Source organism: Poecilia reticulata, linkage group LG18 (genome assembly GCF_000633615.1).
Source record: "Poecilia reticulata strain Guanapo linkage group LG18, Guppy_female_1.0+MT, whole genome shotgun sequence".
Lineage (NCBI taxonomy): Eukaryota > Metazoa > Chordata > Actinopteri > Cyprinodontiformes > Poeciliidae > Poecilia > Poecilia reticulata.
The window spans coordinates 678323-692484 of NC_024348.1; the positions used below are offsets into that span (position 1 = coordinate 678323).

Genomic DNA, 14162 nt, shown 5'->3' on the forward strand with positions numbered 1-14162 from the left:
GTCCTGGCGCTTGCTGGTCTTTCTTGGGCGCCCTGGAGCCTTTTTGGCAACAATGGAACCTCTCTCCTTGAAGTTCTTGATGATGTGATAAGATTGTTGACTGAGGTGAATCTTTCCAGCTGCTCTTCCCTGTTAGGCCATTTTTGTGCAGTGCAATGATGACTGCACATGTTTCTTTAGAGATAACCATGGTTCACAGAAGAGGAACAATGATGCCAAGCACCAGCTTCTTTTTAAAGTGTCCAGTGGTGTCATTCTTACTTAATCATGACAGATTGATCTCCAGCCCTGTCCTCATCAACACCCACACCTGTGTTAATGGAGCTGAAACCATGTTAGCTGGTCCTTTTAAGGCTGCAATGAAGTGGAAATGTGTTTTGGGGGATAAAGTTCATTTTCTAGGCAAATATTGACTTTGCAATTAATTGCTGTTAAGCTGATCACTCTTTATAACATTCTGGAGAATATGCAAATTGCCATTATAAAAACTGAAGCAGTAGACTTTCTAAATATTAACATTTTAATCATTCTCAAAACTTTTGGCCATGACTGTAGGTACTTAAAGCCAGAGAAGTTCAACTTACTAGGAATGTCGGAGTGTGAAAATTTTAATGCTGCCAGATTGAAAGGGTAGCATTCACTTTTAGCAATATTTACTCTATAGCCTGAAAAAGATTCAAATCTCTGAAAGGCAGATAAAATTGATGAAATGGATAGAGTAGGATCTGAGACATACTGCAATAAATCGTCAGCATGAAGCGATAGTTTGAATTCGGTGCCTACATGGGAAATTCCAGTGAAAGTGTTGGAAGACCTTAGGAAGATTGACAGAGGCTCTATGGCTAGGGCAAACTAGCCATAGAGAGGGGATAACGGGCATCCCTGTCTAGGGCCACAGAAAAGTAACAACAAAAAAAAAACCAGGACTGAATGCCATTGTAGGAAATGCTGGCACAAGGAGACGTATAAAAGAGACATATCCAAGAAATGAATACATCTCCCAGTTCAAATTTCCTTAGAACAGCAAATAAATAGTCCAATTTAACTCTGTCGAACGCTTCTCAGCAGCAACCGAGATCATCACTTCAGGTACTTAGGTGGTTTTAGGATAGATAATGTTCAAGAGTGCATGGATATTAAACAATAGTTGCCTCCCGATAACAAATCCAGTTCACTCATATGAGATAATAGTTGGTATAATACTTTCCGAAAGATGTGCTAAAACTTTAGCAAGATCTTAGCATCCACATTTATTAAGGAGAGAGGTCTGTATGAGCTAGAAAGATTAGGATCTTTATCTGTTTTTAAGAGGAGACAAATAGAGGCTTGTGTTAAAGTATGGGAGAGACTGCCTTGATGTAACGATTCCTTATAGCTTGTCCTGAAATTAAAAAAGAAATTCAACAGGAAATCCATCCGGTCCAGGAGCTTTATTGCTTTGCATGCTTCTCATGACAGTAACAATCTCCTCCATGGTTAGTGGCAGGTCAAGTTCCCTACTAACATCTAGGTTTATCACAGGGAACTTGAGACCATCAAGAAGCATGTTAATTTCAGTGGTATCAGCTGGAGATTCAGATTTAAATAACGAGGAGTAAAATGAAATTAAAAATTTAATTAATAGTAGAGTGACCGGTCCAAGTATTTTCAGGCAGTTTGTTTTTTCGTTTGAAATAAAAAATAAGAAAACGAAAATAGACTAGATTTTTTATTTTTCGTTTATTAAACCAAAATCGGAAATCGGATTTTTGGCTCCTTATCCGTTTTCCCATTAAGTGCACTAAACAAAAAAACAGATAACGAGCGGTCAGTTTTGATTTTCATGATTTCATTTTTGACAAGCGGTCTGTCCCGAAAATTCTCTCTGTCTGGCTTACACAGTATCACACACATTGTGCAGGCTGCAGGGAGACAAGCTTGTTCCTTTCAGGTTTCAGGCTCTATACTGTTCTGCCAGCCACAAGTCAGTTTAAGTAATGCTCCTGTGAGAAACAAATAATACCAGAAAAATGGTTAGCCTGAGTTTTTAGTTTTGTTTTTTTTATTTTGAAAGACCAGAGCACGGGGCAGTGGCTTTCCATACCATCCTGCAGCCATACCCGTCTCGTCTCTGGACCAGCAAGATGGCCACCATTGCACAGCAGCAATAAATAAAGGTATATACGTACACTATTAATTTGTCACAAAAAGTTGTTTAAAGATGTTTTTAGGCTAGAAAGTAATCCTCATAGCTTCATCTACACACTTAGCTCATGCAATTTCTTTGAAATATACTCCGGAGTAGCGTAGTGTAGCTAACGGAGCCAGGCGGCTCCAGGCTCAGCGAACGGGTGGAGTGTGTTTACCCCGCTAACCAAGGTCTGATCTCGGAAAGTCACTCTGTTGTTTTCTGCTGCTTGATATCTGATCGTAGCGTCTCAAAGTGTGACATGAAGAGTTTAATGTGTTTGCATATATACTATTTGATACGTGTGTCAAAATATAATATTTCTCTCTGGAGAGTTCGATACTTCTGAAGATGTTAGTATCTTCTAAACATTGACACAGTGTTCTCTTCCAATACCAGTTACTAATATTCCCTTCCTCTGATTTTTTTGTAGTTTGTAAATTCATTATTTGTGCGTGTGAAATATACTGCTCAAAAAATAAAGGGAACACTTAAGTGTTCACTTAAGTGCTTAAGTGTTCCCTTTATTTTTTGAGCAGTGTATATTCTTCCCTCCCTTCCTTTTTCATCCCATCTGGATGAAAAAAAAAACCTGAACGCTGTATGCGCTGGGTTTTTACCTTAGAATGGCCAACTCTGTTATTCCTATGTCAATTTGATACAGTAGGAGCTTCTGCACTTCCCATATCTGTGTCTTCTGTCACTTTTATCAGCAGTTAAAACCATTTAATCCGTTGTTAACACGTCGTAACATGTTTTTCTGAGCCGCCTTTAAACGCAACATGAGCGCTACAACGTTTGCGCTGGGTTTACACCTGTATGGCAGCGAAGGAGACCTGCTGCTGCTGCTGCTGCGCAGAGCTACGCAGGTGTGTTAGAATCATGGCAGTGCTGAGACGCTTTACCAGGTCGAGAAAGAGTCACACGCTGTTAGACAAAAGGGCCACAGTAAAAAGTTACATGTTTGATTCTGTTAGACACCAAGGTTCATTTCTCACGGAAAAGAAATGTTTTCTCAGGCCACAGAGGCATGGTGTGATTTGAGGGAGTGTCTTCAGTCCATATAATCAGCTGCCCTCCTCCTTCTCCTCAGACGCTACAGACTTTTTTAGAAACTCTTCTCAGATGTAATGGTTAAAGCGTCTCCTTTCAGCGCTGAAAGTGAATAAAATAAGTAAAATCTGAATGCTTTTCTTGGCTGATTTTATGTTCCGTGTGTCAATACAAATTATGATTAATAGATCGGGATTTCCATTCCCAACAGCAGCAAACAAGCAAAACGCAAAGAACTTTTCAGTTTTTCCCCCAAACTAACAGACTGTTGATGCAGCTAATGCTAGCTAAAAAATGATTAACTAGCTAATATCAATACATCACAAAAGCTTGTTAACAAGTAGCTTGTATGCTACTGGTGTTGTTGTCTGTGTTCAGCTACGATTCATTTTCCCCCCAAAAAGCTGATTCCCCCCTCTTGTTCGTCTGGAGCCGGGGCTGAGTATAACAGGGAGTCTCTAAGAATCCACAGCCCCCACCCCCTTCGCTCACACACATCGTTCAACCAGACAACTATTTGCAAGCCATATGGGGGGACCCAGAAATAGCTTGGAAACCACTGGGGGGGCCCAGGAGAAAAAGTTTGGAAACCACTGCTTTAAGTGATTCCCAAAGTAATGAATGCGAGATTGGATCCCTCTCATTCTGATTCATTGCAATAAAATAATCGATTTTAGCTATGATAAATGTATTAAACCTTTCATCTGAAAGAAGTAAAGGATGGAATCTCCAAGGTGTTGCATATGGATGTTGAAAAGAAAACTTGATCTCTAATGAAAGAGGGGCATCGTCAGAAATGACAATAGAGTGATAATTAACAGCTGGAACCTCTGGAATTAGCTTAGCGTCGACAAAGAAGTAATCAATCCAAGATAAAGACCGATGCAAGTGGGAAAAGAAAGAAAATTCCTTGCTAAGGGGATTGTAAAATTTCCAGGAATCAATGCAACCATTTTTTTGACATGAAATCTGAGAGTGATCTAGACATTAATGAAGGGACCAAATTACGTGGGTCAGAGTGATCTAGATTGGGATCGATGACGCAATTCATATCCTCGCCTACTATATAAGGACATTATCATCTAAACAGGGAAGGCATTCAAATAGCATGCATAAAATTTGGATCATCAAAATTGGGGGCATATATATTCACGAACAGAATTGGGACATGAAATAATACAACAATAATACAATAATACAACGTCTTTGGCGTGTGGTCAGGAAAAACAGAGAAGTGTATGTCTCCAATCTTGAACCGCACCTGGGTCGTAGCTCGGCACAATATGTCCACACACTCCAAGTGATAGTGCAGGTGGACCACTATAGGGCAAGGTCGCTTCTCCAGGTTACGGCTGGAGAGTACGATGGTCCACCAAGGGCTCCTTCTCCAATTGAAAACCCTCATTAAGCGAAGTGGAGATGGCTGTAGAAGAGGTGGAAAAATTCTCTGGAATGCCTATCAACTGTATATTATTGTGGTGAGATCTGGGCTCCAGGTTATCCCATTTAGTGTCTAATCTTTTCAGATCCACTGATGGCTGCTCAACCTTAGCCTGTGATGTTATCGGTGCAGGTAGAGTGATGTCTCTAACTCGCCCATAGTATCCTTCAAGCGTGCAACCAGCTGAATGATTGTAAGACTGATAGTTAATTCTGATTTCACTGCCAGCTCAGCCTTAGTCCTCGACAAGTTTTCGGTCAGAGTTTCTCTGAGTTCAGTTTTGATTTCAACCCGGAGTGCAGATAGCAGCTCGTTCTTAAAGGCCGAGGAAGGAGTGTAGCCAGTGAGTTCAACCGGGCAGGAGGGAGAGTCACTACAAGGTGGGAATGTAGCCTAAGAAGCAGGTCTCTATTGCTGTGCAGACAGTTTAACTTTTGAGCTGCCTGATTTATGCTGTAGACAGCGAAGTAGAGATGATTTATAAATCATTCATGTTCGCTCAAAGGAGGACCGTGATTATCTTTCTATCACTATGGAGAAGTTTGATGAATATTTCGTATCCCAGAGAAATATAAGAGAGAGAGCCTGCTTTCACTAGCGTGTTCAGTGGCAGGTAGAAAAGGCTCAGTGTTTCATCCGAGTGCTGTATGACCTACCAGAAACCTGTGAGTTCGGGCACTGTGGTGGTGCAGGGGCAACGCACAACCCATGTATTGAGGCCTTAGTCCTCATGCCAGTGGTCGCAGGCTCGACTCCCGGCCTGGCGATGCTTGCTGCATGTCTTCCCCCTCTCTCATGACCCTTTTTCCTGGCAAAACTACTTTCAAATAAAGGCCACTAGAGCCAACAAAACCTTTAAAAAAAGGTCCAGGATTGCATTGTTGTCGGGATACAGGATACAGGATAAAGAACTCTCCTGCTGGCTGCAGTTGATGGCGAGTCTGACGTTGGCACAAATGATACAGACCACCAAACAATCTGAAGAGGTGGCAGCTCAGGTGAGCCAACAGGCCAAGTCGGAGAGATAAGTGGAGGAGGTCCACCATAAGAAGAGATACATGTATTGGAAACCAAAACACAGTAAGCAGCAAGGAAATAAAAAGGGACAAATGAAGATAAATGTGGGAAATGTGGAAAAATACAGCATTTTAGAAACGATATGTGCCATAGAGAAGTCATAAAGACTTCTCTATGTTCATGACAGATATTATCTCATGTGTGTCATGTCAGTCTTATACACACCCCTTCAAATAAAGTGTTACCGTTTTGTTATCAAAGCAACAATCTGATGTTAGTTTAATCTCTGAGTTTGTGCTGCATTTGATCACAAATACAAATTAATAAATGATAACTTATTGCTTCTTATGTTGGCCAATGAAACTATTCCCCCTCTCCCAGATTTCACTAAATCTAACACAGAAGCTGTTAGAGGTTCTGATGTTTTCAGCAGGAAGAGGGGCCCCTGCATGATGAGTGAGGCAATGAGAAGAGGTACCAGCTGTGTGATTGGTCTGCTCTCCGGCTTTAAATGCATAAACTATAAACGTATCTTTTAGAAATAAATCTGCTCTGCGAGTGAAACTATGAACAACAGAGACACAATCTGGCTTTAAGATTTAGGAGAAAAAGGAAATTGAATATTTATTTTTATCTTTTCAATTATTAATTTTACTAAAAATAAAACAAGCTAAGCTTAGCCTGGTGGGGGACCTAGTAAAGCATGGCTTTACTTTGGTTTTACTTTGGTAAACCCTGGGTTTTTACCTAACTTTTAAAGTTAGTCTTAAAACACATTTATTTTACTTGGCTTTCAACAGCAGCGGGATCTAGTTTTAAATTGTATGCGTTTGTTTTTAAACTAAGTTTTTATTTTATTTTTATTATTTTTTTAAAAACACAGAAGCTGTTAGAGGTTCTGATGTTTTCAGAACCTCTAACTTTGTATCAGTGCTGTACACTGATACAAAGTGTACAGCACTTGTATCAGCTGTGGTTGTTTTAAAGTGCTTTATAAATAAAGTTGGCATTGTGGGGTTTTTTATGAGAAGCTTGACAAATATTTTTGTGACCTGGATCAGTTCTGGAAGATGATCACAAACCACTGGTACCATTAGTAATAATCACAGCACGATAACGTTTCCTGGTGGTGTCAGCGTCTTCGCATGAGACTTATACTGCTTCAGGTTTGGATCTCGTATGTACCAGGAAAAACCCTGTCGCTTCTGATAGTCTGTCTCGAAGCCCACTGTCACATGACAAAAAAAAAGAGTGACATGTACACTGAGCTGGACAGTGATGTGGTGACTGTAATCCAAGGCATCCCTGCATCACCATCCAGGATGGATAGTCTTAGAATGGCAGCAGTTGATGGAGAGCTTCAAACATGACGACTGGCCAGAGTACAGCGACAATGTGTCATTGAAGATGAAGTGGAAAACTTACAGAAGCTTCAGCAGAAAGCTGAGTTAAAAAAGATAAACTGAAGCTTTTCATTCTACAAGCATCAAATCAAACATTTAGCTACAGAGATCAGAAACTAATGACTACAATGTTGCTTCCCAACCAGAAGGCTGTCCATTTCAACATCTATGTTGGTCATCAAGAGTACAACACAAAGTAAGGGAAGACAGAGAGATGCAGTAAGCTGGAAAATAAATCAGTTACCAATGTTGGCGTGTTTGAGCAGGCGACAGATCCTGGCTTCGCGCTCCAGCTTCTGGTGATCTGTGGGGACAGAAAAAAAGCGTTACCCAAGTCCCCATGAAATTTGGTGACATCAGGGGTTATGTCATGTTTATGACAGTGTCATGTCAGTCTTATGCCCACCCCCTCAAAGTGTTACCAATGATCATTTCTGTTAGTTTTAGTATTGGCTCCAGATGTTTACATGACAGTCTGTAATATACATTAGAGTTTTAAGAGTGTTAAAGTACGATAACCAGTTACATCAAGTAGTGCCTCTGTACAGTTAAATGGCACAGAATACCTGGATTTAAGCTGGTTTTTGAACAGATCAAAATATATTAATGCTCTCATGACACCAACAGTGGAAGAAGATAGCAAAAATAACAAACCCTATTGTATTATTACACTTAATTATAGTTATGATAGACAATTGTCCAGATAACAGTAAACCACAGGATCATCTTCCACCCCCACTGTGGAGGACATAACTGCTGGCTCAGATGTTTATCAGGAGTCACTGAGAACATTTGTTTTCCAATTCAATAAACAGGCAATGCTGATCCTAACCCTAACCACTGAAAGCATAGACGGATTCCCCTCCGTGCTTTCTGAGGGGAAACCACGGAGGGGAATCCCAAACAGCTGACACAGCGCAACCCAGAGTCCAGCGGACATTGGAGATATGTGGAAACAACATTCATGTTTATTCAATAATCCGTGAAAAGAATATCCACAGAAACCACCAGGAGAGGAGTTGGAGCGAAGTTCCTACTGCAGTTGATAAACCTGGTAACTTGTCAGCTGTTCACTGCTAACGTGACATAAATAGGTTACAATGATTTTCATTCAGTCAGGACTTTACGCTGACTCTAACCACATGCATCACAGGTAGATTCTAGTAAAGCATTGATTAATGCCTGATTTTAAAATTAGTTAACTTGACTTGTAGCCATTATTTTGTGCCCATTGTTGGACGGCACGATCAAACCCTATCGAATCCGTTAAACATAGGATTTCTGTCGGCTAGTGGGTGATCTCTCAGGTTTTGAAAATGGGCCGACAATCAGCAAACAGTTCTAAAATCATGTAGTGAGAGCTGGGCATTACGCTAAAGAAATGAGGAAGGGAGGATCAGCGGAGAGCACCAGAGTTGAGCCTTTTTTCATCCAGTGTCATCAATAGAAAGAGAAAAAGGCAGGAAGAAACGATAAGCCGATAAAATAAAATGAGGTTGGTAACTTTCATTTATTGTACGATTAATTGATTTATTGTTTATTGCGACAGGCGTAACAGAAATCTGCTTCTCATTTGCCTGCGCCAGCCACTGGGTTATCATTCAGTGTTTTTCAACCTTTTTTGAGCCAAGGTACATTGTTTTAATTGAAAAAAATCACGAGGCACCACCAACCAAAAATGTAAATAAAGATACTCTGTAGCCGCCTATATTTATACAGTATTAGTGTAATAATGTAGCTTTTGTAATGAAATAAAAATAATTTTCTCTGTTAGAATTATTTTCACTCTTTGCTGTCAATAGCAGAGTTGACATACTGTAATAAATATTGATTCTCTGGAAAAAAGAAAAATATGTAGTTTAATGTTTGACAATTTATAAATCAAAAGTCATTTCTCAATAACGTATAAAAATAAATACAGGAAAATTATTTGTTTGTCTTGAAATGTTAAATGTACATTAAATTATGGAATTATGTAAATATATTCTTTAATAAAACACAAAAAGTGTGTCTGTTTATCAATTTCAATATAAAAATAATCAGAATCATTTCTATAAAATCAAACATTGTGCTCTTTATTCAGAAATGCGCCGCCTAATCGTCATGTGTTTCACATCATGTGTTGATTTTTTTTCACTGTTCAGCGTCGGATTCTCTGTTTTTATGTCATAATTCACATCTAGTTCGTCGCTCCGTTTTATGTCCTGCTTCTCCTGTTTCAGAGTTTTACGCAATGTGCGCGAATTATTATTATTTTTTTAACTCCCTAAGGTGCAGGGCGGTCGGGAAACATATCGATGGGGAAAAGGCAGACTGACATAAACCTTGAAATTTAAAAGTGCTGTGTTGTTCTATCATCTCTTTTCATACCGGACCACTTACAGCTCCGTGTTAACGCTATAAAATGAACGCTCTCTATCGTGGTATCACCATGGAGGGATTTCTTTATTTAAATGGGTTCATTTTTCAGAGGGATACAAAGTGAGGGTATCGTGATTTTAGTAATTACATGTTTATAAAAGCGATTTTCTGTTGTCCTTCCATGGAAGCGGGCAGCTTTCAAATGGAAATAAAACACTTTTTAATATAAATTGATGCTTTGACATGATCACAGAACTGCCATAACATATGTAGCTACATAAATACCAGACAAAGTGAATCCCAGCAGCGTCTTCAGCCGGTGTAACGCTGAACTGATGCGGAGCCATGAAGCTACAAACACTGAATAGAAGAAGAGCTGCCATCGATACAGTTGCAGCCAAGCATGATTTAATGTTACACAATACAGTTTTACCAAGTTGCTCAAAGTCTAAACTGGTATTGTTGTGGATTTAAGGTGTAAAGTTTACCTTCGACCAAACGCCCCCCAAAGGTATCCCAGCGCCCCCCTTTTGTAAAAATGTCCGCCAGCGCCCCCTGCCGTCCTCTGAACGCCCCCTGGGGGGCGGTACCGCCCACGTTGAGAACCGCTATTCTAAATGAAAATCAGCGCGTTCTTCTTTGATTTACAATTTTGACTTCTAATGATTCACTTCCTGCTAGAGAGCCCCCTGGTGGTTGAAGAAAAATCCACAGAAAAGCCGAACCGGGCTACAATCCGCATGGTTCAAAGTTTAGGAAAAAAGTAGCAGCTTATAGTCCAGAAAATACGGTACCGTAAGTGAAATTGAATAATTTCCACGCCACACCTGACGATCACTCACGGCACAACAGTGGTTCAAAAACACTGAATCAGATCAATACCTAGCTTCAAAATGTTTTTATCCTACCACTACAATTATCACAGGTGTGTTAATAGTCTTAATTTTGGCTCTACTTCAGCACCACTGTTATGAGTTGCAGAGGAAAAGAGGCCACATTGCTGCTGAATTTTGTCCTTTATTATTAGTCCAAAAATGAAAGTCCTTGTTACAGATGTGAAGTAAAACTAATGATAAAAAGATTTTTGTTCATATTCTCTAAAACCTGGTCATTAAAACTCTATTCAATAGGATGTATTTATAGAACAATTTACCACAAAGGCTGCCTGAAGGCACTTTACACAGAGAAATATGTAATCTATTCAATCCATAAATTCAGTCAAAAAGATTAGATTAAAAGTAAACACCACATATTATTATCTGATTCCTGGTAAACAATTAAGAAAATAAATTTAAAATATGCTAGTTTTAAAACTTAACATGTCTTGATTGAAATAGACTAATTATAGTTTTCAGATTAATCATTTATTCTGCCAACTTGACCTTTATGTTACCTGTAATTACAGCAGATTGCCTGCTAAATCTTCTGATCTGCCCTTTGTCTGTGTGGGAAAGAATCAGAAGTTCCAGCTTCACACTGATCTGTGAAACGCCATAAAACAGCAGGAGTTCAGGTCAGTGGAGGAGAAGCTCTGCTTCCACTTTGTTTAGAAAAAGGTGACAACTGATGTTTGATATTGGAAACAAATTGCAGGGAGCTTCTAACTTTAAAGAGGGTCAAAGACAGCTTCCAGTTGGTCAAACAGAGGTACACCTTATTTGAATATATTAATGAGGAAAAACATGCCTTTACTATAAAAGTTTGTACACAGGAGTAACAAATCAGATTGCTGCTTTATTTTGCTTTTGCATCAGCACTCTCCAAAGACGCATCTTTGCTGTTTTTTTCCTCTCTCCTCTTTGTCTCGGGTAAATGAATGTATGTTTCTGTTGTATTTTCATACCTTGTATTCTATTTGACTAAACTCTGAAATTCTGTGACGTCAACACTCAACCACTGTGTGGTTTCCCGCCGGGAGAACCTGGGATCTGTGAGCAGAAGATTGAGCCAGAGATTTTCTTTAAATATATTATAACCTAAAATCTTCTTCAACACAACGCAGTGTAGTACGGGTGTGCCAATGTATAGGCCCAGTCGATTTGTTGAATTTTGGGAGATTTGTGATGTGAAGCTGATCTTATCCCTCAACTTTATCTACCTCAGCAAAGGTCTAAAAATCTATTACTGTCCTCTTACTCTGTTGTGACAAAGGTTTGACCGACAGACTGGCGCACCAGGTCATGTTTGCAGTTAACAGTAGTCACCCCACTGTTACCAATCCAGCAACTTTCTTGCTATATTTTGCGGCGTTTCAAACAAAAAGAAAAAAGGGTAAAAATTGAACCCGCAGGTCATGTTCTTAAAGAACAGTAATCAGTGATTGGTCAGAAAACTGTAATCGGTGAACCCCTACACTCAAGTTTAGTTTATTATTGAAACTGCTTCAAATATTTTCTATCCAATGAAACCCAGCAGATTGATTCAATTTACTGACTTGCAGTAAGTCGTCAGACTGATGATGCATGCAAATACCAGAATCACGACGACAATCAGTAAATCAATGTCTTTATTATATCTCAGCTGCTCATCTGTGCTGTTCGCAGTTCTTCAGATACAAATTCACTTGGAATGGGATGAAATCATCAGAACACAGGACCTCACAGAATGTACAAGAATTTTGCTGATATTCATTATTAAGAAACAAAAACAAACAGTTTTAAAAACAATGTCATTGTGGATGATGTTCTTTCTTTTTTTTTTTGTTTCATCGCACTTCAGACATGTCCTGCTGACCACATGGCTTTGGTTTCTGGGAAATCTAATTTTAGCCCTCTCACTCCCCCTCAACTGGTTATTCAAATGAGTTAAGCCAATTCCAGGCTCATGCAAATAGGAGTCAGCCTGCAGCGTTAAAAACAAAGACATGGCTAAAGGATTCTTGCTTAACTCTCAATACAAAGAAAACAAAGTGCTTTTGCTTTTCAATCAAGAAAATATCATTACAGTCCTTGAGTATTCAGATCAATACGGGCCTTAACAAGTATCACAAGAAAAATATTTAGGAATAATTCAGGATGCTCAGTTAAATTTTAGGAGCCATGTTGATAAAATCTGCAAAACTTAGATCGAATATAAACCCTTTTAAAATTATTAGACATTGTTCGACACTTCACTGTGCAGAGATGTTTTTGAACTCACTGATCCTCACATTTGACCTACGGAGCTCCTGTCTGGTCTCAGTCTAGTCAAACTACTCAAACCATTAGCAAGTCTCTATAATCGGGCCTTAAAGGTTTTATATCAAAAGCCGATTAGATTCCATCACTGTCACATTTTGGCTAAATTTGACATTTTGGATTTTACAAATTTTCTAAATTATAATGTTTTAAAATTGATTTTTAAGTGTTTAAATGGACTTGCACCTGCACCATTAAGCGATAGCGTAGAGACTGCAGGGCAACAGCAGATCTACCAGAGCAGCTTTAGATGGAAATTGTAAGGTTCTCTTTCGAAGAACCACTTTTGCTCAAAGTGCTCAGTCTGTGAGAGGATCTGCAGCTTTAACTCACTTCCTGTTCATTTAAAGTCTGACTCCAGTTTTAGTACGTTCAAAACTCAAGCAAAACTCTGGCTATGTCAAAAACAGAACTTAACCATTTTTGATGTTTTACATTTTTCAGTTTGTATACATTATGTTGTGCTATTTTAAATGATTATTGCTACAATTTTTAGTTACTTTTTTAAAGCCCAACTAGGGACAAGTGCTGTGAATCAGCTGTTGCTATTGCACCATGATGCAAACATGGGATGATGTTTTATTCAGTTAGTCTATATTGATGTGTGTCTGTCCCTATCAAATAAACTTTATAAAAACAAAGAGAGGCACTAAATACAGGGTGGCCTGCGTTACTGCGTTCTTTACAGAAAGGTGGCCTTCTGTAAAGAAAGAAAGAACTTCACTCACGCTTTACAGAAAGTGCTGGAAATGATCCCCATGTGCGTCGATGCAGTATTGGCCTTAACTTATTGTCATATATGCGACGCAACTCTGGGGCACCAGTGCTCTGAATTGCATTCCAAATATTGTCTTTCAACTGCTGTAAAGTTTTTGGGTTATTAGCGTACACTTTGAAAAGTGTACGAAAAGTAAAAAAAAAAAGTTAAAAAAAGTAGACTACTTTTTTGTGGGCCACCCTGTAATACAACAGTTTATGAAATATTCTCCAACGCTGTAAGAACACATGTGAAGAGGGATCTAGGAGGACAGAGAGGGGACTGCATGGTTCAGATTTGTGACCTCCCAGCCCCTTCCAATAAGTTTCACCTTATGCATCAGCATCTAAAGTCTTATTGTCCGGCTTTAGTTGGAATGAAAACTTTTTGAGCCACTCAATGTTTTTCCCAATACCCCTTAACGTATTCTCCATGTGTTTTGTCAACCAGGACAAAACACATGTCCTGGTTGACAAAACCAGGGTCAAGATGCCCTTGATGTGTTTCTCAGGCATCAAGGGCATCTTCAATCAGGGCCGTGCAGAGACCATTAAAGGGGCAGGAGCTCAAAAAAAGGGCCCATCTAACCTCATTCTAGGACAGAATATTAACAAACAGCTTTCAGAGTTTAATAAACAATGATAAATTACAAAATTGTGAGATACACAATCAAAGCTAACGAACATCTCCATATAGAGCATACAACTATGCCTATGTAAGATATTTTACTAGTAATTTCTTTCTGCAGGTCTATTTTGTTATAGGAAAGTGTTGCAATATTCAAACC

The 14162-nt window shown here is 39.2% G+C and overlaps 1 protein-coding gene across 13 annotated transcripts in view; it reads right to left on the reverse strand.

Moving 5' to 3' along the window:
- LOC103480087 (calcium/calmodulin-dependent protein kinase type II delta 1 chain) overlaps nt 1–14162 on the reverse strand; it is a 108831-nt gene that overhangs the window by 68150 nt on the left and 26519 nt on the right. For all 13 annotated transcript variants that reach the window (XM_008434849.2, XM_017310418.1, XM_008434852.2 and 10 more), the window contains one exon: nt 7326–7385. In XM_008434849.2, coding sequence (XP_008433071.1) covers nt 7326–7385 — 60 coding nt within the window. The remainder of the gene's footprint in view (nt 1–7325; nt 7386–14162) is intronic.